A 21,106-nucleotide genomic window follows, 5' to 3' on the forward strand; every position below is an offset into this window, starting at 1 on the left:
GTGGCATTCATTGTAATCATGTAATAACAGTAGGACCGCTTCGCCCGGTTCTTTCGTGTATGTGTGAAAGCTGCAGTGCAATGGCGACGAGCTCCGCGAGCGCCACCTGTGACAGAAAGAAAACAAAACAACTTACTCTTGACATTTACTGTTCATTTTGAATTTGATATAGCAAGTAGGACTTACTTCCTAAAGATAAAGATATAACTTAGAATATTAAGTTAGGCGAACATAAGAATTTAGTCTTGCTTTACCTGCGGGTCCTGAAAGATCTTGTTTATGTCTTTCTCGTAACTGTCGATATACAGATGAACCGTGACTCCGAAACTGCCGGTTCCACCGAGACGAAAAATTATGCGTGAACCTCCTTTAAAAATTATCCGCAGGCCCTAGAGAGAAAGTATCCAGATACTTTTTTAAATATATAAATATATATATATATATATATATATATATGCATGAAGAATGGCAATCGCCAAAAAACAAAAGAGGAAGAATGTGGACATGAAAGTGAAAGTGGAGATTTATAGTAGATAAGGACTTATATATTGATCTGTTTCTCAACCACATCTATCATATCTCTTCAGAAGACATGGATTTAAACACTGGAGTCTTATGGATTACTTTTATGCTGCCTTTGTGTTCTTTTGGAGCTTCAAATAATTTGATTTGAATGGACCTACAGAGTTGAGATATGAATCTAAAAATCTTCATTTGTGTTCTGCAGATGGAAGAAAGCCATACACATCTGGGATGGCATGAGGGTGCGTAAATTATGAGATCATTTTGATTTTGAGTGAACTATCCTTTATGGCGAATCTACAGTAGAGTATCACCTGGTTCCTTGATATGGTTCCATCCACAGGATCACTGTACTCAAAATTATCTGCTGTCTCCACTTGGTATTTCTTTTCCCCCACAGTAAACACTTGCTTGATGAATGCTTTGTCTGAAATCATTAGCTCAAGATCCAACATCATCTCCACGGCTGCATCTAAATCCACCTCTTCATAATCAAATCTGTCAGGTACAAATACTGTAAGTATCAATCTATTTAATCAAATGTCTGAGTGTAGACGTAGATGACAGGCCATTAATGTTCACCAGAAACAATGCATCTTTCTTTTACAAATACAGATACTACACCTGGTGTAGTAGTTCCTCCCGTAGGTTCTCCAGTGTTCGGTCATAATGTCTTCTACACTTTGCCTTCTCGTTGCTAGGATAGAAAGCCATGCTAACACAGCCCAAAGCCCGTCCTTTTCACGTATATGGTCTGAACCTATGAAGAGGACAGCATTAATAATTTTTTAATTATAATTATAATAATGATATAAATATTTTTAAAGATATTTAAAAAAAATCCTATTAACTTCATCTGCTCATACCTGTGCCAAAACTTTCCTCCCCACAGAGTGAAAGACGACCCGCATCCATCAGGCTCCCAAAAAACTTCCATCCGGTTGGTGTCTCATATAGCTGGATCTTGGTGACTTTGGCCACCCTGCAAAGCACAGCATAGTAAATAAACTGCAGATGATCCTGTTAAGTGCACATAGATTTAATAGAATTTTATAGAAAAATGTTTTCACTGTGAAACATTCTAGAAGTTATATTCACATGTCAAGAGCTGCACTGGTGGGCATACTCCTAGCAAAGCCTCTTACTCCTGCGTGCTGGAAGTAGGGGATGCAGAAAATGTTTGCGGCGATGACAGCAACTGAGTCTGAGGGGTTAACAAAGAAACCATGCTTCCCAAGAATCATGTTACGGTCCTAGAAATAGAGTGACAGGGTCAGCCTGGGGTCAAGAAAATGTTATGCTGACTGTCACTTGAGCACTTTGACTTAAGGAGTGTGTCTCAATCCACTCCCTAGTTAGTCAATCCTACAATAGTAAGTACACTACCAAGGTAGTTAGCCATTTGTAAAGGCCCTGCATACTCCTACGAAATCAGAGAACGAATGGGTGTGACGTCATTTAGAACAAAATCTGTACAAAAAGGTGTTTTTGAGTTCGATTCGGTGGTTCATAACAGCTCGCCAGGGCGAACTCTCAAGAAAACTTCTTACCAGCTGCCAAACACCTTCTTACTGCCATTGGTCTATGCCATCGGTAGGTGTGACCTGGAGCTCCACCCACTTTGAGGCCGACAGCTAATTCCCATTCAGTCAGTTAAGATCAGTCAACATGAACGCACCGGCGTGCAGAGTTACGATTGTTTGCATAAAGACATTTTTCAAGAACTTGTCATGTGATTTATTTGTATAATTAGTCTACATAAGAAATAAAATCTACTCAAATACTCTTAAGTGCCCATTCACTCTTTTTTGTATGTGCTGCTTTACTCATGTGCCTTCTGCAGCCGAAAGCCATTCACACATCTGCCCAAAGTAAGATATCCCTATCTTATTATCATTCTTTTGTCTATATTCTACCCATTAACACTCTTTTTTTACACCCATCTTTGCAGTAGTATCAGTGTCATCATAAATTACAATAACAGAATGTAACCAGCGCATATTATGGCCGCATATAGCGTGCTAGTGCATTAGCACCTTGAATGCAGAATGTAAACAAGACAAATTACACATTATCTATTGCGTGTAAATTACTTTAAATCATCACCAGCTTCTTTTACTGATTTTGAGTAAATTCCTCTCATAGAATGAGGCATGAATTCATTGATAACACATTTTAGTGTCATATTAGTTGATGTTTTGCATGTAGTCTTGAGCGTCCCCATATTGAAATGTATTTCTAAACGTCTCCCCTAGCAGTATTGCGGTGTCTTATAGGGTTAGTTCACCTAAAAATGAAAATTCTCATCATTTACTCACGCTCATATCATCCCAGATGTGTATGACTTTCTTTATTCTGCAGAACACAGATGAGGATTTTTAGAAGAATACATCAACTCTGTAGGTCCTCACAATGCAAGTGAATGGGTGCAAAAAAAGGGCAGCATAAAAGTAATCCAGACGAATCTGGTGGTTAAATCCATATCTTCTGAAGCCATTTGATAGGTGTGGGTGAGAAACAGATCAATATTGTCCTTTTCTTTCACTTTCTCCATCTTTTTTTGGGTATTCACATTCTTCATACATATTTACATTTACATTTTATATTTATGCATTTGGCAGATGCTTTTATCCAAAGTGACTTACAGTGCACTTATTACAGGGACAATCCCCCTGGAGCAACCTGGAGTTAAGTGCCTTGCTCAAGGACACAATGGTGGTGGCTGTGGGGATTGAACTGGCAGCCTTCTGATTACCAGTTATGTGCTTTAGTCCACTACAATTCTGCTCGCCCTGCGGAGGTTTCGGCCGTTGATCCAGGGCAAGCAAGTGTTAGTTCGGACAGACAACACGACAACAGTAGTTTATGTCAACCGTCAAGGCGGTCTGCGCTCCTGTTGTATGTCACAACTTGCCCGCCGTCTCTTCCTCTGGAGTCAGCAGCACCTCAAGTTGCTGCGAGCCACTCACATCCCGGGCGACCTCAACACTGCAGCGGACTCGCTGTCATGGCAGGTTTCCCGCAGGGGAGAGTGGAAACTCCACCCTCAGGTGGTCCAGCTGATTTGGAGTCGATTCAGGCAGGCACAGGTAGACCTGTTCTCCTCCCAAGAATCCTCCCACTGCCCACTCTGGTACGCCCTGACCGAGGCACCTCTTGGTATAGACACGCTGGCACACAGCTGGCTCCCTGGACTTTGCAAATATGCATTTCCCCCAGTGAGCCTACTTGCACAGACCCTGTGCAAGGTCAGGGAGGATGAGGAGCAGGTCATCCTGGTAGCACCCTACTGGCTCACCCAGACATGGTTCTCGGACCTCACACTCCTCGCGACAACCCCCCCCACCCCCCCAGCGAATTCCCCTGAGGAAGGACCTTCTTTCTCAGGGACGGGGCACCATCTGGCACCTGCGACCAGACCTCTGGAATCTCCATGTCTGGCCCCTGGATGGGACACGGAAGACTTAAGTGGCCTACCACCCACAGTGGTAGACACGATCACTCAGGCTGGGGCCCCCTCTACATGGCACCTGTATGCTTTTAAGTGGCATCTGTTCACTAAGTGGTGTTCTTCCCGACATGAAGACCCCCAGAGATGCGCAGTCAGATCGGTGATTTCCTTCCTGCAGGAGAGGTTGGAAGGGCGGCGGTCCCCCTCCACCTTGAAGGTGTATGTAGCCACTATACCAGCACACCATGACACAGTGGACGGTAAGACCTTAGGGAAGCATGACTTGATCATCAGGTTCCTGAGAGGCACCAGGAGGTTGAATACCTTTAGACCGTGCCTCGTTCCCTCATGGGATCTCTCTGTAGTTCTTCAGGGTCTACGGAGAGCCTGCTTTGAGCCCTTGCAGTCAGCTGAGCTTAAGGCACTCTCTTTGAAGACTGTCCTCCTGATTGCACTCACTTCCATCAAGAGGGTAGGAGACCTGCAAGCATTCTCTGTCAGTGAAACATGCCTGGAGTTCAGTCCGGGCTACTCTCACGTGATCCTGAGACCCCGAACGGGCTATGTGCCCAAGGTTCCCACCACCCCTTTTAGGAACCAGGTGGTGAACCTGCAAGCACTGTCCCAGGAGGAGGCAGACCCAGCCCTGACATTGCTGTGTCCGGTGCGCGCTTTATGCATCTATTTGGATCACACACAGAGCTTTAGAGTCTCTGAGCAGCTCTTTGTCTGCTTTGGTGGACAGCGGAAAGGAAGCACTGTCTCCAAGCAGAGGATCACCCACTGGCTCATTGACGCCATAACAATGGTATATCACGCCCAGGACGTGCCGCCCCCGGCAGGGCTACTAGCCCATTCTACCATGGGTGTAGCGACCTCCTGGGCCTTGACCAGTGGCGCCTCTCTAACAGACATTTGCAGAGCAGTGGGCTGGGCAACACCCAACACCTTTGCAAGGTTCTACAATCTCCGGGTGGAACTGGTTTCGTCCAGTGTAGTGGCACGCACAAGCAGGAAAGTCCGGGACAGCTGGCCAGGTGTATCGCTTGTGCATAGCACCTTTCACCTCCCCTGAGCTGAAGACGTGCACTGTTGACTCCCAGTAGTGTTCACAAACTGTGTTCCCTGGATGATTTCCTCCGAGCCCTGTGGCAGACGAGTTCGCGGAGAAACTCGCTGCCGGCTCAGTACATGTGCTAACTAAGCCCTGTACTGGGGTAGGTGCTCCGCATGTGGTGGTTCCCCATAGGTAACCCCACGCGACGTATATCTTCCGCTAATTCCTTTCCCTGTTGGTAAACTGTGTCTTCCTTGGGCAGAGGATGTTCCATGTTTGTAGAAACTCCTCCCCCGTAAGGTAGGACCTACCATGGGACTTCTCCACATGGCATACTTCCGAAAAAGTTCGGCAAGACCATGTGATGTATTTCCACTCAAAATACCCCCCCCCCTTTCTGGGCAGGGTGTGGTCTCTGTGGTGTCTTCCCCTTGGAACCTGAATGAGTGGTTGCATACCAGCTCCTTTTATTCCCGTATGTCCAGGGGAGTGGTATGCAAATACCACTCGCCAATTTTCATTGGCCTTTTATCAAAGACCAGAGGTGTTTCGGGCTCCCAAGAGTGACCCCTAGTGTCACTACATCGACACATCGTCTCATTCCCTCCATCAGCGAACGGAGGTTACACAAGTAACCAGGACGTTAACCACTGGAGTCATATGGATTACTTTTATGCTCCCTTTATGTGGATTTTGGAGCTTCAAAATGTTGGCACCCATTCACTTGCATTGTGAGCAACAGAGCTAAAATGTTCTTCTAAAAATCTTCATTTTTGTTCTGCAGAAGAAAGTAAGTCATACATATCTGGGATGCCAGTAGGCTGAGTAAATCATGAGAGAATTTTAATTTTTGGATGAACTATCCCTTTAATGTTCGCAAACAGTATGTCATTGCTCAGCTGTTTTAAACTTCTTTTTACCTCTGAACGAAGAAGAACTTCTCTGTAAGTGTTCTTTGGCCTTAAGGCTGTCCCACTGTTAAAACTGCTCCAGTGCACTGAAATGTTTGTTCTTTTAAAATTCCTAGAATGCAGCATTAAAACCAGTAAGCATCGGATGCTCAAAATATTCACTTGAAATATCAGACAGAAATATCGTCATGCCTTCTTCAGTCTCTTCAGTCATCAGAAATAGAGGACTAGCTAGAGGACATTTAAAATGGCTCTGTACTTTTCAACAACAATACTTTTAAACTACAGCGAATGCCTGTTAAACAAAACAAATTACACTATATGGCCAAAAGTTTGTGGACACCCCCTTCTAATTAACGAATTTGGTTACTCCATTAAATCTAGTAAAGAAAAATCTGAATGTTTCTTTATGTAATGGCTTGGGCTTTGTGTGCTTCCAAATTTGTGGCAACTGTTTGGGGATAGCCCTTTTCTGTTCCAGCATGACAATGCCCCTGTGAACAAAGTGAGGTCCATAAAGAAATCGTTTACTGTGTCTGGCGTGGAAGAAATTTACTGGCCAACACAAAGCCCAGACCTGAACCCCACTGATCACTTTTGGGGTGAACTGGAACAGCAACTGTAAGTCAGGCCCCATCAACCAACATCAGTTCCTGACCTCACTGATAGCCTTGTGTCTGAATGAGAGCAAATCCCTGCAGCCATGTTACTACATACAGTATAGTGGAAAGCCTTCCCAAAAGAGTGGAAGCTGTTATTACAGCAAAAGGGGAAATTGATGCCTAAGGTTTTGAAATCAAATCTTCATCAAGCACATATGTTGTCCACAAACTTTTGGCCATATAGGGTATATCTTTACAAAAAGATATCTGTAATAGTGTCATAAACTACAGGTTCGTTTAATGCATAAGCTTGAAAGGTTTAATGGACCAAGACCCTTGCTAGTGCCTGAATTTATGTTAACAATATACTGATTCATGTTGTATGGAACTAGGGAGTAGAATGAGACACACCTGAGGCCAAAAGTCATAGCAATGTTGATCTTTGATGCAATATTAATAATAAATTAGGAAACGTCTCAACACCTACACCATCACCGTCAAAAGCAGCTCCAAAATCATATTGTCCGTTCCTCATTGTCTCAACAAGGTCAGCAGCATTGGTCAAGTTGGGATCTGGGTGATGACCCCCAAAGTTCTCCAGAGGTTCACAGTTAATGGCTGAATTTGCAGGGGAGCCCAGCTCCTCACACAGGATCTTCTTCACATACGGTCCAACCACTACAGAACCATTGAAAAGGGTCAGCACCATCAATGTGATACCAATCTCATATTGCATCACTACCAAAATCTACATATACATGATTTGCAATGAGTCCTAAAGTATCGTTCCATTTCCTCTTGGAACATTTTGAAACAAGCAAATAATGTGTTTATGGTAATGCACTTACTGTAGAATGGAACTCTGTGGGGCAAAGCATAGCAACAGGAAGAATACACACTTTCAAAAGTATAGCAACAGGACAGGATAGTGTGATAAAATTGCTTGCTAACCTTATCAATATCGTGTCATCACTCATGTCACATTAAAACAGTGACGTTTGTATGATCCGCTCAGAACAGTAGTCCCACTGCTAAAAGGTTAATATTTGCAAACTTTACAGCTCAAATAACACATTTTTCCATTGGAGAATTAATAAAGGTTTTTTTTTTTCTTTTTTTTTTTGCTGCACTTTTCAGCTTTTGAACCCTCCAGAATGCCTTGCCCCATAGACATCTATTGTAAAATGAAATTGTCTGTGGTAATCGGCAGCATGCCACAGATGCTGTCCATTAAGCTTAAAAGAATAGTTCACCCCAAAATGAAAATTCTTTCATCATTTACTCACCCTCATGCCATCCCAGATGTGTATGACTTTCTTTCCTCTGCAGAACACAAATGAAGATTTTTAGAAGAATATCTCAGCTCTGTTGCTCCATACAATGCAGTGAATGGTGAATGATGACCAAAATTTTGAAGCTCCAAAAAGCATATAAAGGCATTATAAAAGTAAACCATACAACTCCAGTGGATTAATCCATGTCTTCAGAAGAGACATTATAGGTGTGGTTGTGAAACAGATCCCTATTTATGTCCTTTTTTTTACTGTAAAAATGTACACTTTCACCAGCCCTTCTATGCACGTTCACGAGAGAAATTATATCTTCTTCTGTTTTTTAACAATTCAGATTCAAATTCTTCATGCATATTGCCACCTACTGGGCAGGGAGGAGAAACAAAAAAAAGGAGGGACAAAGGAGAGAAAAAGAATAAATATATCATATTTGCCCAGTAGGTAGCGATATGCATGAAGAATGTGAATCGGCAAAAAACAGAAGAAGGAGGCCTCTCATGAACGTGCATAGGGCTGTTTGAAAATTAGATTTATAGTAAAAAAAAGGACTTAAATATCGATCTGTTTCTCACCCACACTTATCATATCGCTTCTGAAGACATGGATTTAACCACTGGAGTCTTATGGACTACTTTTATGCTGCCTTTATGTGCTTTTTGGAGCTTCAAAGTTTTGGTCAATATTCACTTGCATTGCATGAAGCAACACAGTTGAGATATTCTTCTAAAAATCTTAATTTGTGTTCAGCAGAAGAAAGAAAGTCATACACATCTGGGACGGCATGAGGGTGAGTAAATAATAAGAGAATTTTCATTTTTGGGTGAACTATACATTTAACTTGTTTTGTACCTAGAACATTCCTTTAATTTCAGGGGACTCATCTACAGTATGTGCTATGGTGTCGCTCCTTGAAAGTGGCAACCAGTGCTTGGTTTTAGTATTGTGTCAGGTGGCTCATCTTAATCATTTAGATCACCACATATGGAATGTATGGAAACTGTATCTTAAACAGAGGCAGACAAGCCTAAACTCATCCCCATCCAGCTGGCATACATGGAAGCGTCGTTGGCCCATGAAATATATGCAGCCGCTACTAATTTAGTTTTTCTCCTCATTATGTGTCAAATTAACTGCAATTCTGTCTGTGTAATAACTCAGCCATGGTGGTAACTCAATGGCTGTGACAAAATGTGGTTCCTCACCTCCATGCATGGCATCTAAACAGATTTGTATATGGTTGTCTCCTGACAGTAGCTCCTTTAGAAAAGCAAAGTCAAAGATGTTCCTCAGAGAGTTAGCATAGGATTCAACTGGGTCCACAATTTCAACTGCATGACAAAATAATGATGGAGAATTATTATATTGCACTTAATATGGACTCTATCCATATTACTTCTAAACGAATGCTCACCTGTAAATGGTTTAAATTTATTCTCTAGGTCGAAGGTTTGCTTGCCAGTTGTTCCCAAATCCACCCTGAGATCAGGACAAATGGCATATTCCTCTATCGTTCTGCTCATTTGGAAGATTTTGTTTGTGACAGCTTGTGGGGCTGGACCTATAGTATATTGAAGATTTACAACAATAACTGAGGTAAAGCATTTCCATGACAACTCAGATTATGTTTTAAGATTGGGGTCTACCTCATTGCATTTGTCTCCATATTATCTAATATATTTTACCTCCTTTGGCAGTATTGAATTTAATGCCAAAGTCTCCGTCAGGACCTCCAGGGTTGTGACTGGCTGTAAGGATAATTCCACTGATAGCTTTCATCTTTCTGATTACACAAGACACAGCTGGTGTCGACATGATGCCATTCTGACCAATCACGAGGCGTCCCACCTAAGATGTTTGTGCAGATGTACACAGAGAAATACATCAATGTAGTAGCAGCACCATGGAATGAAACATAAATGTAATGTTTTTAAACTAAAACATATTAGTATGGTCTAATCTACAACATTATAATGAGCTCTTTTATAGAAAAACATAAACAAAAAAACATGAGACATGTGAGACTACATGAGACTATCTAGACTTTTGATTGCATATGTATATAGTATCAGACTTGAGGCCAAAGCTGTACAAAGTTTTCAAAATAGTTTTAAAAATAGAGCAGAGTGGAAATAATTTTCCCAAGAAGTGTCACCAGATTAACTATAGTAACTTCACTCAGTTGTCCAGCATGCTCTTTCCACCTGTGCCAGATCTAATTGGCAAATTTAGAAATGCATTTAAAGGCTGTCACCATTTTTAATTTGCTCATAATGTGCCCTAAATATATGCACTTCCTTCCAACTGTGTCAAGAATTAATATCTTTTGTGGCAAATTTGGAACTGGAACTAGAACAGGGTCAGCAACAAACCAAGGGAACATACTATACATCCATTTGATGTTATGTTATCGTGCTGGGTTGTGTTTCCCAAAAGCATCGTAAATTTAAATTAGATTGTAGAGACCATTGGCACTAATGGTTTCTACAATCTACTTAGGCTTACGATGCTTTTGGGAAATGCAGACCTACTTAGTTTAAAAGTATAATCCATTAGATTTTAACTATTTCTTGCCATCAGACTACAGGAATATTGATCCAAACAATTGTAAGTCTCAAGTAACAAGAGATACAGCGCAGATGTTTCGAGACATCTGGGAACAGCGACAGGTGTCTACAATGACAACATGGGCAAGTAAAGCATACTGAAATTTCTCAATAGAAACTCAGTATGCCTGAGATGCAGAAAACATAAAGATCTCACAACTGACCCCGTTAGCTGCAGCCATCTGCACTATGACCTGAATGGCAGTCGAATTGAAGTAGCGTCCATCTCCACCCACTACCATGGTGGAGCCCTGCCTGTCCCGCAGGTCGATGGAGGAGAAGATACATTGAATGTAGTTGTGCAGATAGTTCTTTTTAGACTGGAAAACTTTTACCTTCTTCCTCAAACCACTAGTTCCAGGCCTCTGGTCAGGGTACGGAGCAGTTGGTAAAGTCAGCACTTGTAAGGGACTATCGGTCATCGCTCCAATCAGTTGAGGAAAGGAGGAAGAATGCAGAAGAACTTGTTATTGGGTGTCTTCTCTCTGAGGAGAGAGAGAGAGAGAGAGAGAGAGAGAGAGAGAGAGAGAGAGAGAGAGAGAGACTGGGAATGTAAGAGAAGGAGGTAAGCCTTATGCCCTTATGGCATTCCAGAGACTTGGATTGAGGCAGTTAACAGGCTAAAAATAAACATGGCAGGGGCAGATGGTAACTGAAGATGGTCCCCCGCACATGTGCACGGGCATCACTGTCAGACTCGCTTGCCCCCAGAGGCCTGTTGCGGCAGAGGCGGCCAGTGAAGCCAGCGAAGGCCAAGCCATCTACTCTATTTGCCCAGCCATTTACTCAGGGGCTAAACAGAGCTGGTGCTAAGCCAAGGATGAAATGGCTGAAAGCATTCATGAGCTTTTTTCACATATAGTGTGTATCCCCAAGGATCATTCAAGGCCCAAGAGGATAATGGCATACATGCCACATAGTTTGATAACTAGATGGGGTTTGGATCAGTTGATGGTGTTGGGTTTCAATCATGCTGGGTCTAATGGGAGCCTAGATTTGTTGTCCTAGATCAATGTTGCTGCCTCCCATCCACCCCCAACATGCAGGTGCTTTACCAAAGATCGCATCCGGGAACCGGCTCTGGTTTTGATATTGCTTGCAATATTTAAAGTGCTTAAAGACATGCTTTCTGGCAGGTGTCTTAAATGGCTTCAGAATGAATAGATTAAAATGAGACCCAAAGCGATTCTTTATTGCAAGACTAGGGTCACTGGAAATAGCTACAAAATAAAGTGTATCCCATTCGTACAGTAGGTGTTATATGTAGTTTATTGCAATTACTTGCAATGCTCAACAGATGGCATTGTTGCATAGTTGTTACATCAAGCTCAACCTTGTGTTTGTATTTTTACATAAGTTTGTGTAATTTGACATACTTTACGCCAGTGTATTTTCACATCCTTATGCTTTAATAACTTGCTCCATTAGGAGTATTTACCCTTATTTGAAGACAGATTAATATTAATATTTTCAACAAAAGTTATCAGAAGACCAGCAAATGATAAACTCTCTATTTTCAACAGAAATATGTATTTAATAAAAACATAATTCAGAATTTGATGTTAATCGAATGTAATAGTCAACAGAATATATTTGTTACAGTATACTTCAAAAATGGTAAATGTGACAGATTTTGTGCAACTCTATTTATGCATGACATCTTGAAGTCAATGTGACTCATTTAAACACTGGGATGAAACCGACTCTCAAAATATGAGGCTAAATGAGAGGTTTCCTCGTTGGACATTTGGACTGGTTGCAGTGTAATTAAGATGACTGGTGGAGAAACTGAATCATGTGTATGGAGTTCAGTGTGCCTAATCACAGTTTAAGTGTCCCATGTTTACTTTTTCATGGTTCATACTTATTAATCGATTCATACTTAAGAACAATATGAAGCCCTGCACAGAAACTTTTTCATGTTGATTAAAGGGATAGTTCACCTAAAACACTAAAGGAGATGTTCGGCAGAATGTTAGCCTAAGTCACCATTCACTGTCATTGTATGGAAAGAGAAGCAAAGAATGTAAATGGTAACTGAGGCTAACATTCTAACGTTTCCCTTTGTGTTTGACAGATGAAATTAAGTCATATGTGTCTGGAACAATATGAGGGTGGTGATGACAAAATTTTCATTTTTGGGTGATCAATCGTTTTAAAATGTTACTAAAAACCTAAAAAGGTAGTTAGAACTGAAATGCTTTCTTTTCATCATTAATGTGTATTGGAGCTCTGATAACATTAGCAGAAGCAGCAGCATACTGTGTTTAAGAACATACTGCTGATATTAAGAGGTTTGTGATTTTGTGAGATGACTAATGGAGATTTTTGAAGCCTTGAAGCTGGTAGTTCCTCTGCCAGGTTTCCAGACCTTTTTACGTGGTCTGCTCTGAATACACTTGCCATTCAGGTTAGTGTCGCCACAAATGCTAAACCACCAACCACCTAAGGGAGTGCAGAAACATACAGACAAATAAAAAATTTATATTCTGTGCACATAAAATTCTATATGCGTTCCTAGTAAACAAGCCAGGGGTCTTAAGCCTGCCCAGTAATAATATGTGTATAGTACCATATTCATGTACAGTATTTACATATTTTGTTATGATACTTACATTGCAATGCAGTTAAAATAAATATTGATGTACAGAGTCATATATCTGTACTTAGATATTTTAATATGCAGGGGCAGTGAATCAATGATCTAAATTTTCAGTATGCTTCATACATTAAATTTTGGCTGAAATTAACTTATATTCATGTTTATCCCATATTCTGATTTTCACAAAAAATAGTTAAAGATCATTAGTCAATCTAAAAAAATAGATTGGCTTGTAAAAATCTCATGGTATAGTACCTGTGTAGTCTTGGCCACAGTTAGGATAATTTTTTCCATCACTGTGGTCTTTGGTGGAGAACCTTAGTCCAGTGTGTTCATCCGTAGCAGAGTTCGGCTCACTCGACCGCAGCTTCAGGTGGATTGTGTAGTTGGAGGCAGCGTCCCCCAGGATGTACTGATAAACCATGAAATGCTTCTCCTTCCTCCAGTCAACGATCTGAACGAGAAGGAGAGCGTCTCCCTGACGGGCAATAGCATAGATCTTCTTTAGCCCCAGCCAGAATTCACTTATCAAACAGAGACATCCAGCATCCATGAGACAGAAGTACACAAAATTGCTGAAATCAAATGAACTAAACAATATTTATTGAAAATTCATCCAAAACAACATAAAATAACCACAGTCCTGTCAACCAGCTGATCCTTGATGATAGTCTCAAATTGGCCAAATATACATGTTAAATGGCTGTTGTCAAAAAAAGTCAAATATTACCCATTATTCCTTTAAAATAAAATGGATTGTTCCAAAAGTTTAACTAGTGGAAGGAGGGCATTTAATGCATTTAATAAACTATAGTTTCAATGATAACTGAAATATTTTATAAAACTAATAAGGCACACGAGACCATGCTGTATTTTGTGAATATAGACACGACTCCAATGCATGATTTGTATAACAATGCTCTATACATGTGACTACCAGATTCTCATACCTTATTGTTTAATTGTGGAAGCTGAATACATGAATATTCATAGTTTATATAAGCAATATCACACGAGCAAGAGTGCGATATGGCCCTACATCAGCACTGCTGTGATTCGGCAAATCACTTCAGGTCAGAAATTTAACATCGCGCTCAGGTTTAAGCTATAAATAAATACATGAGAATCACGTGTGAATCGTGTGATATGTTAACATAGACATTTCAAGAAGTGGAAAGTGTAAATGATGTCATATCTTAGTTAATGTTGCACTTGACAAGCTCCAGATGCACACAATTAACAGAGATCGCAAACGGAGTTGAGACCGCGCACATCTGATCTGAAATCACACCGTGCGCATTTTCATTCATAAGGTTACACTTCAGAAATACTGACTGCACTGATTCATAAATTCGTTGTAATTTTGGATGTTTATTTTAAATGTCGCTTCATCCTTGTGCTTTTTGGATAATCAGTCATACAAATATTTTTCTATTATTCGGATGAATCCGTTATTTGTTTTGAAGTCATTATTTGTGCCTTTCCGAATAAGGTATTTGGCTTCAGGCACATCCCTACAGCAGGCGTTCAGTCCGGAATACTCTCACGTGGTCCTGATACCCCGACCTGGCTATGTACCCAAGGTTCCCACGACCCCATTTCAGGATCAGGTGATGAACCTGCAAGTGCTGCCCCAGGAGGAGGCAGACCCAGCCTTGGCGTTGCTGTGTCCGGTGCGCGCATTGCGCATCTATTTGGATCGCACACAGAGCTTTAGACGCTCTGAGCAGCTCTTTGTCTGCTTTGGAGGACAGCGGAAAGGGAGCGCTGTCTCCAAACAGAGGATCGCCCACTGGGTCATTGAAGCCATCGCATTGGCATATCATGCCCAGGATGTGCCGCCCCCCTTGGGGCTACGAGCACACTCTACCAGGAGTGTGGTGGCCCCTTGGGCCCTGACCAATGGCACCTCTTTAACAGACATCTGTAGAGCAGTGGGCTGGGCAACACCCAATACATTAGTGAGATTCTACAATCTCTGGGTTGAGCCAGTTTCGTTGAGCCGGTTTCGTCCCGTGTATTGTCATGTACGAACAGATAAGTGTGCGGGACAACTGGCCAGGTTTCACCTCCTGGAGGGGGAGACGTGCGCCTTTACCCCCTAGCCATGTTCATGAGACTGTGGACCCTGGATGTTCTTCCTCCTTAGCTCTGTGGCAGATGAGTTCACGGAGAAACTCGATGCCGGCCCAGTACATGTGGTAGTAGGCCCTGTACTGGGGTAGGTGCTCCACATGTGCTGGTTGCCTGTCTGTAACCCCGTATGATGCATCTTCTGCGAGACAGTTTCCCAGTTGGTAAACCCGTGTCTTCCTTGGGCAGAGTCGCCTCTGCCACCGGTCGCCGTATTTGTAGAGCTCCATCCCCTCTGGGTAGGACCTACCACGGGGACTTCTCCACTGCTGACAAAACTCGGTAAGACCATGAGACGTATTTCCATATATTACCTCCCCTTCAGGTAGGGTATGGTCTCTGCGGTGTCTTCCCCTTGGGAGTGACACCCTCCCGACATAGACACTTAATGGTCCCCAGCTGAACTAGATTTCCATTCTTTTTTGGGGAGAAAAAAAGAGAAGAGGCCATGGCTGGGGCAGCCTGTCCCCATTCTTGGGCAGTCGACTTGTCCCCGAGGTGCAGGGGACCATATGACGCTCATAGGAGCGTTGGGGGAGGTTACACGACGGCAGGTGCACTGGCTACGAGGAACGCAATGGCCTGCCCGTCTTGCACCGCCAGTCCACGTAACACAGTTCAGCTAGTTGTGGCATTTCGTATAGGGATCACTAGTGTCACTACATCGACACAACGTCGAGTGAGTGACAGATAGGGAACATCTTGGTTACTTGTGTAACCTCCATTCCCTGATGGAGGGAATGAGATTTTGTGTCCCTCCTGCCACAACACTGAACTACCCGCTGAAATGGCCGGGACCTTGTCTCGGCTACTCAGCACAAAACCCGAATGAGTGGTTGCGAGCCAGCTCCTTTTATACCAGTATGTCCGGGGGAGTGGCATGCAAATTCCACTCACCAATTCCCACTGGCCTTTTCTCAAAGATCAGAGGTGTTTGGGGCTCCCAAGTGTGACCCCTAGAGTCACTACATCGACACATCGTCTCGTTCCCTCCATCAGGGAATGGAGGTTACAAAAGTAACCAAGACGTTGGGAGGGTTACTTTTGAAATGTATTCCACTACAGATTACAGAATACATGCTGTAAAATGTAATTTGTAATGTATTCCGTTAGATTACTCAAGGTCAGTAATGTATTCTAAATACTTTGGATTACTTCTTCAGCACTGGTAGATTTTTTTCACTTGTTTTGACTATAAAAACTCTGCCAGTACAGTAAGACAATATACACATGTTAAAAATACATTCTCTGAAAAACCTATATATCTCATGCAGTGTTGTTTCTAAAACAAGATAAAAATCAAATTGATCTTGTTTTAAGAATTTTTTGATATTTTTACAGGAATACAATACCAAAATTATTATCAAGAATACGATTTTTGCCCTAATATCAAAGGTCTTACTAGAAAAAAGAAATGATGATTCAACGTGAATTTTCTTGATAAAAAAATCTGATCGTGCCTGGTAACATGTGCATGTAAAATGTCTAGAAATAGCATTTTAGCTTAGCATAAAGCTGACAGTTTACACAAGGTTTATTTCTATTATTTCGGCTCCAAACTTACTTCAAACTTACTTCTCTGTCTGCTCGTATGAATGTAACACATCATAAGAAAGTGTTTCACCACTGTTCAAATGCACTTTGGATCGCATCATTTATATGTATAAATGTTTTCCATCTGAAAGAACTAAATATTAAATGAAACAAATGACAATAAAATGCAAAGTAATCTCTTCAGTAATCAAAATACTTTTTGAATGTAACTGTATTCTAATTACCAATGATTTAAATTGTAACTGTAGTGGAATACAGTTACTTGTATTTTGTATTTTAAATACGTAATCCTGTTACATGTATTCCGTTACTCCCCAACCCTGGCTGCAATGTGTAATCGGGTTTCCGTCTGATGTTCAGGCTCTGAAGGAAAGGAATGACATGAAGCCAGCAGAACCAGCAGCAAAACCTGATTCATGGTTGTCAAGTTTAGGGACTGCTATGGTCCTCACATTCTTTAAGAGAAACACCCACAGTATATTTGAACTTGTTTTATATGCCTCCTCCCATCCGGCTCTTGATCATTAAGCAGGCTGATGGTGAACTGATATAGACATTTATAAATCCTTATGCTGTTTTACATAAGCAAATAAAGGACAGAAGTTTACAAATACCACAACATTTTAGCCATATTCACAACATTATGTTTAAAAATATTGTAAGGTCTGTCAATAGTTTTTGGATTCGTTGTGAACATTTATAATGCCATTTGCAGTTTATGTTAGTATTGATTTAGGAGAGTGACCCTAAGTGGTGGGGGAAGTAAGGAAATAACAAAGGGGCTTGTAAAGTCCTAAAGTCCTCTTCCTGGATGTTATATTACACACCATGTATTTGTGCGTAGACAGGCAGTAATCCAAATAGTTATATTTTATTGGTTTGTATTTGACTGCAGATTGTCATGTACCACAGATCTGCAAAACTTTATATTAGCTGTCTTTAACATAAGTACATGTGTTATTGCATTGTACCCACATTAAATTACCTGCATTTAATTGCATCTTTACTGTAGTTACACTGTTAAACTTACCCCTAACCCTAAACATAACCCTACCCCAACCCTTACCCTAAACCCTTACCCTATACCCTAACCCTAACCCTAACCCTAACCCTGCTCCTACTCCTACTCCTACTCCTAGTCCTACTCCTAAACTACTTCTACTACTATCTCAACCTCAGTAGTTGCAAATTTGAATAATGTGAGAATTCTGCAGAACATGTAGTTACTCAATAAATACACTGTATTGTATTTATTTTAATGTTAGTACATAGTAGTTAAAGAGACCTAATATTAAGTGGGACCAAAAACAGTTCCAGAATTTGAAATAATGTTTTTTTTTTTTTTTTATTCTTTTTTTTTCAATTTCTGAAGACAATGTTCTGAGTGGTTGTTGATGCATTGCTAGGTGGTTGCTAGGCGGTTCTGGGTCATTGCAAGGAGTTTGGTAGGGTGTTCTTTGTGGTTCCTAGGACATAGCTTTAGGAAGTCCAATTAATTTGAGAAAACTGATTCATATAGAAGGTTTGTTTCATTTAACTGGATCAAAAACGTTTCTCAACACTACATATTAGGTACAATTTTGTATTGAAATGGCTGTTTATCACAATATTTTAACTAGTAGGTTTTATAGATTGCATGAAATGTTATTTATTACTCCAACATTGTTAACAACATTGTTAAGGACATTGTAAGAATAGTGTTGATGATAATGTTAATTATTAATTAAATTATTTATTCACATTTTGCTATAACATTGTTTCCACTTAACAGTTTCACTCCTCAACAAAGTAATCACTTACAGTTGAGTCATCTACCAAACCTTTGCAAATCAGTTTTAAACTCGATTCCAATTTAAAGAATTAGTTCAGAAGAATGATTAATTTGCGAATCAGACATTACTACTAGTACATTGCTATGTGGTTTCTAGGATGTTCTTTGTGCTTGCTAGGGAAATGCTATGCAGTTTTCGGGTTGGAGGCTAGGTGGTAGCCTACTGGCCGAAATCAAAAGACCCAAGCCTAAAGTCTCTATGATATTCTGGTGTGAAGATATGGCTCATGTCCATCCTTCAATGTAAGTCTATGGGCCCTTTTTTTTTCTTTTCTTTTTTTTTTTTTATAAGCAATTAATAGTGATGCTTGCCTTAGCAATCGCCACAAATAAAGAAATCAGAACAACAATTTTTTTTTTTTTTTTTTTTTTTTTTTTTACATGAGATGATCCAACACCATGTCCACAATTCTTCTGCAATTCAAGTGGCAACTTGCCCTTTCAGATTACGGGGTAGTGCGCTCAAGATTTGATGCATTGTGGTCACTATGACAAAGTAACCCTCCATTTACCAATGACAGCTACTTTGATTTTCAAAATCAAAGCACAAAAAACAACAAGGTTGCCCAAGACCTCTGTCGTGTATGTGAGTCTTTGGGCTTTGGCTGCTTATATCACCAGCCCTGACTTAATAGCTCTCTAGTGTCCCGCTTTTCAGAAAACAAAACTAACTATAACACAATCCATTTCCAAATGGTAGCGAGATGATTTTCCTATTTCCTATTTTGCTAAAAGATTATTCTGCCCTCATCTGTATTCTCTTTCAGCAGAGACTCAGTGGTTGATGAATTGAAGATTGGATGATGTCACACTGGAACTTTTCATTATAATCAAATGTTTTCAACTGGCTTAAAATCTGGTGAACCAGCCAATCAAAACACAGCTGTATGAGGAGAGTGAAATGATTATTCAAGGAGTTTGATATCTTGAACTTATTAGTGAATTCTTGTTCATAATGTTTGACCTTCATAAACTGAAGACACAAAAATGAGAATGAGTAAAATTAGTTCCATTGAAGCCAAAGCAAAATTCTAACAAATGCAAATTCCAGAAAGCCTTGAGCTACCTCTAGTTAAACAGTAACATGCGTAAACCTGCACCTCACCCTCATTTCTGTCCAACACAGGGAATGTTTGTCTGTTTGAAGTGTGTAAGTAGGTGAACAAATGTGTTTGTGTGTGTGTTTTATGTTTGAATCATATGTACAGTATATCATATATGATAGTTTTGTTTTAATAGTAAACGTTCTATTCAAAACAGTTTTAAACCTAAAGGAATTGATCATACAAAACATTTTAAATCATTTTTTATTTTCTCACCCTCATGTCAGTCCAATCCCATAGGATTTTCTTTCTACCTGGAACACAATAGAATATATTTAGCAGGATGCTGATGTTGCTCTTTTCCATACAATGAAAGTGGATGGTGACAAGGGACTGTTATGCTCCACAAATGTCAAAAAAAGCACCATAAATGTATAATAAATGTAGTTCTTACGTAATATGACTCTTGTGCTGTTTCAAGTCTTCTGAAGCCATACAATAGCTTTTTGTGAGGATTAGACCAAAATTTAAGTCATTATTCACTGAAAATTGTAGCTCTCAAATCACATTTTTACAACTTCAGTATACACGTATTAAAATTTGGTGTGTTGCGAACGGTTATGAGTCACATTGTGTTGGCATCATTTATGTCAAACTTGGTGTGACATGTTTTAACATGACATTTTGGAATATACTTGAACATGAATGAGATTTTAGAGCAGAGATCATCAGTGAATAATGATTTAAATATGAGTCTGTTTCTCACACAAAGCTATCACTTGGCTCTAGACTACTTTGTATGGACTACTTTCATGGTGCCTTTTGTAATTGGTAGAGCTTTACAGCTCCTGGTCACCATTTGCTCTCATTGTATAGAAAAGAGTGGCATGAACATTCTATTAAACTTCTGCTTTTGTGTTTCACAGAAGAAAGACAATGTTGAGGGTGAGTATGTGATGACAACATTTTCATATAATGTTCATAAATGATCAATATTGTAATTTTTATGGACTTCAGGATGATCAATGACTGTGTTGATCTCTTGTTGATTTGCTGACAAGGTTTGATAATACCCTGTCATGAATAACTCTGTATAATGTGGCAGATTTGGATGACTGGATGATTTTCAACCTTCTCTTACATCACTGATTAATTAACATGTTGCGCATAAATGTGTATGCACGTGCAAATGCTCCACTACACATACTGTGAATATGTTTGAGCAAAACACCTTTAGGCAAAACCTGAAAACAATTCAAAATGAAGCTGAAATCACAAAATGCAAGCCAAGCCATGTCCACATGGGACTATATGCTGTATGAGAGTGTTACAGATGTAATATTTTATGTCTAGCTGGTATATTTTCCTTTCATCAGCACAAACACTTTATGCACTCAAAGCAAAACCTGATATATCCGCTATATTGTCATTAGAGCAGTTAATCATTCTTTAAAAGTACCCGTGAGGTCTCTGACCAACAGGTTAACAAGATACTTGTTCTTGTT

The 21,106-nt window shown here is 40.4% G+C and overlaps 2 protein-coding genes across 3 annotated transcripts; both read right to left on the bottom strand.

The window, feature by feature from the left end:
- On the bottom strand, positions 1-10,909 carry LOC127441043 (phosphoglucomutase-1-like). 2 transcript variants are annotated; one of them, XM_051698189.1, is made up of 11 exons: positions 10,603-10,909; positions 9,518-9,680; positions 9,247-9,393; positions 9,038-9,163; positions 7,031-7,221; positions 1,621-1,775; positions 1,389-1,504; positions 1,147-1,282; positions 837-1,020; positions 255-389; positions 1-106 (listed from the first exon to the last, which is right to left on the bottom strand). In XM_051698189.1, the coding sequence occupies exons 1-11, from the start codon at positions 10,858-10,860 to the stop codon at positions 17-19; spliced, it is 1,701 nt and encodes a 566-aa protein (XP_051554149.1). In that variant the 5' UTR covers positions 10,861-10,909; the 3' UTR covers positions 1-16. The 2 variants fall into 2 exon arrangements, with proteins under 2 accessions (XP_051554149.1, XP_051554150.1); XM_051698190.1 differs by having other exon boundaries at positions 10,774-10,905.
- Positions 10,910-12,725: 1,816 nt separating this feature from the next.
- On the bottom strand, positions 12,726-13,593 carry LOC127440589 (angiopoietin-related protein 3-like). Its single transcript, XM_051697270.1, has 2 exons — positions 13,296-13,593; positions 12,726-12,883 (listed from the first exon to the last, which is right to left on the bottom strand). Exons 1-2 carry the CDS (start codon positions 13,591-13,593, stop codon positions 12,726-12,728), a joined length of 456 nt encoding a protein of 151 aa, XP_051553230.1.
- Positions 13,594-21,106: the final 7,513 nt, after the last annotated feature.

This window comes from Myxocyprinus asiaticus, chromosome 5, assembly GCF_019703515.2.
Source record: "Myxocyprinus asiaticus isolate MX2 ecotype Aquarium Trade chromosome 5, UBuf_Myxa_2, whole genome shotgun sequence".
In the NCBI taxonomy this organism is placed as follows: domain Eukaryota; kingdom Metazoa; phylum Chordata; class Actinopteri; order Cypriniformes; family Catostomidae; genus Myxocyprinus; species Myxocyprinus asiaticus.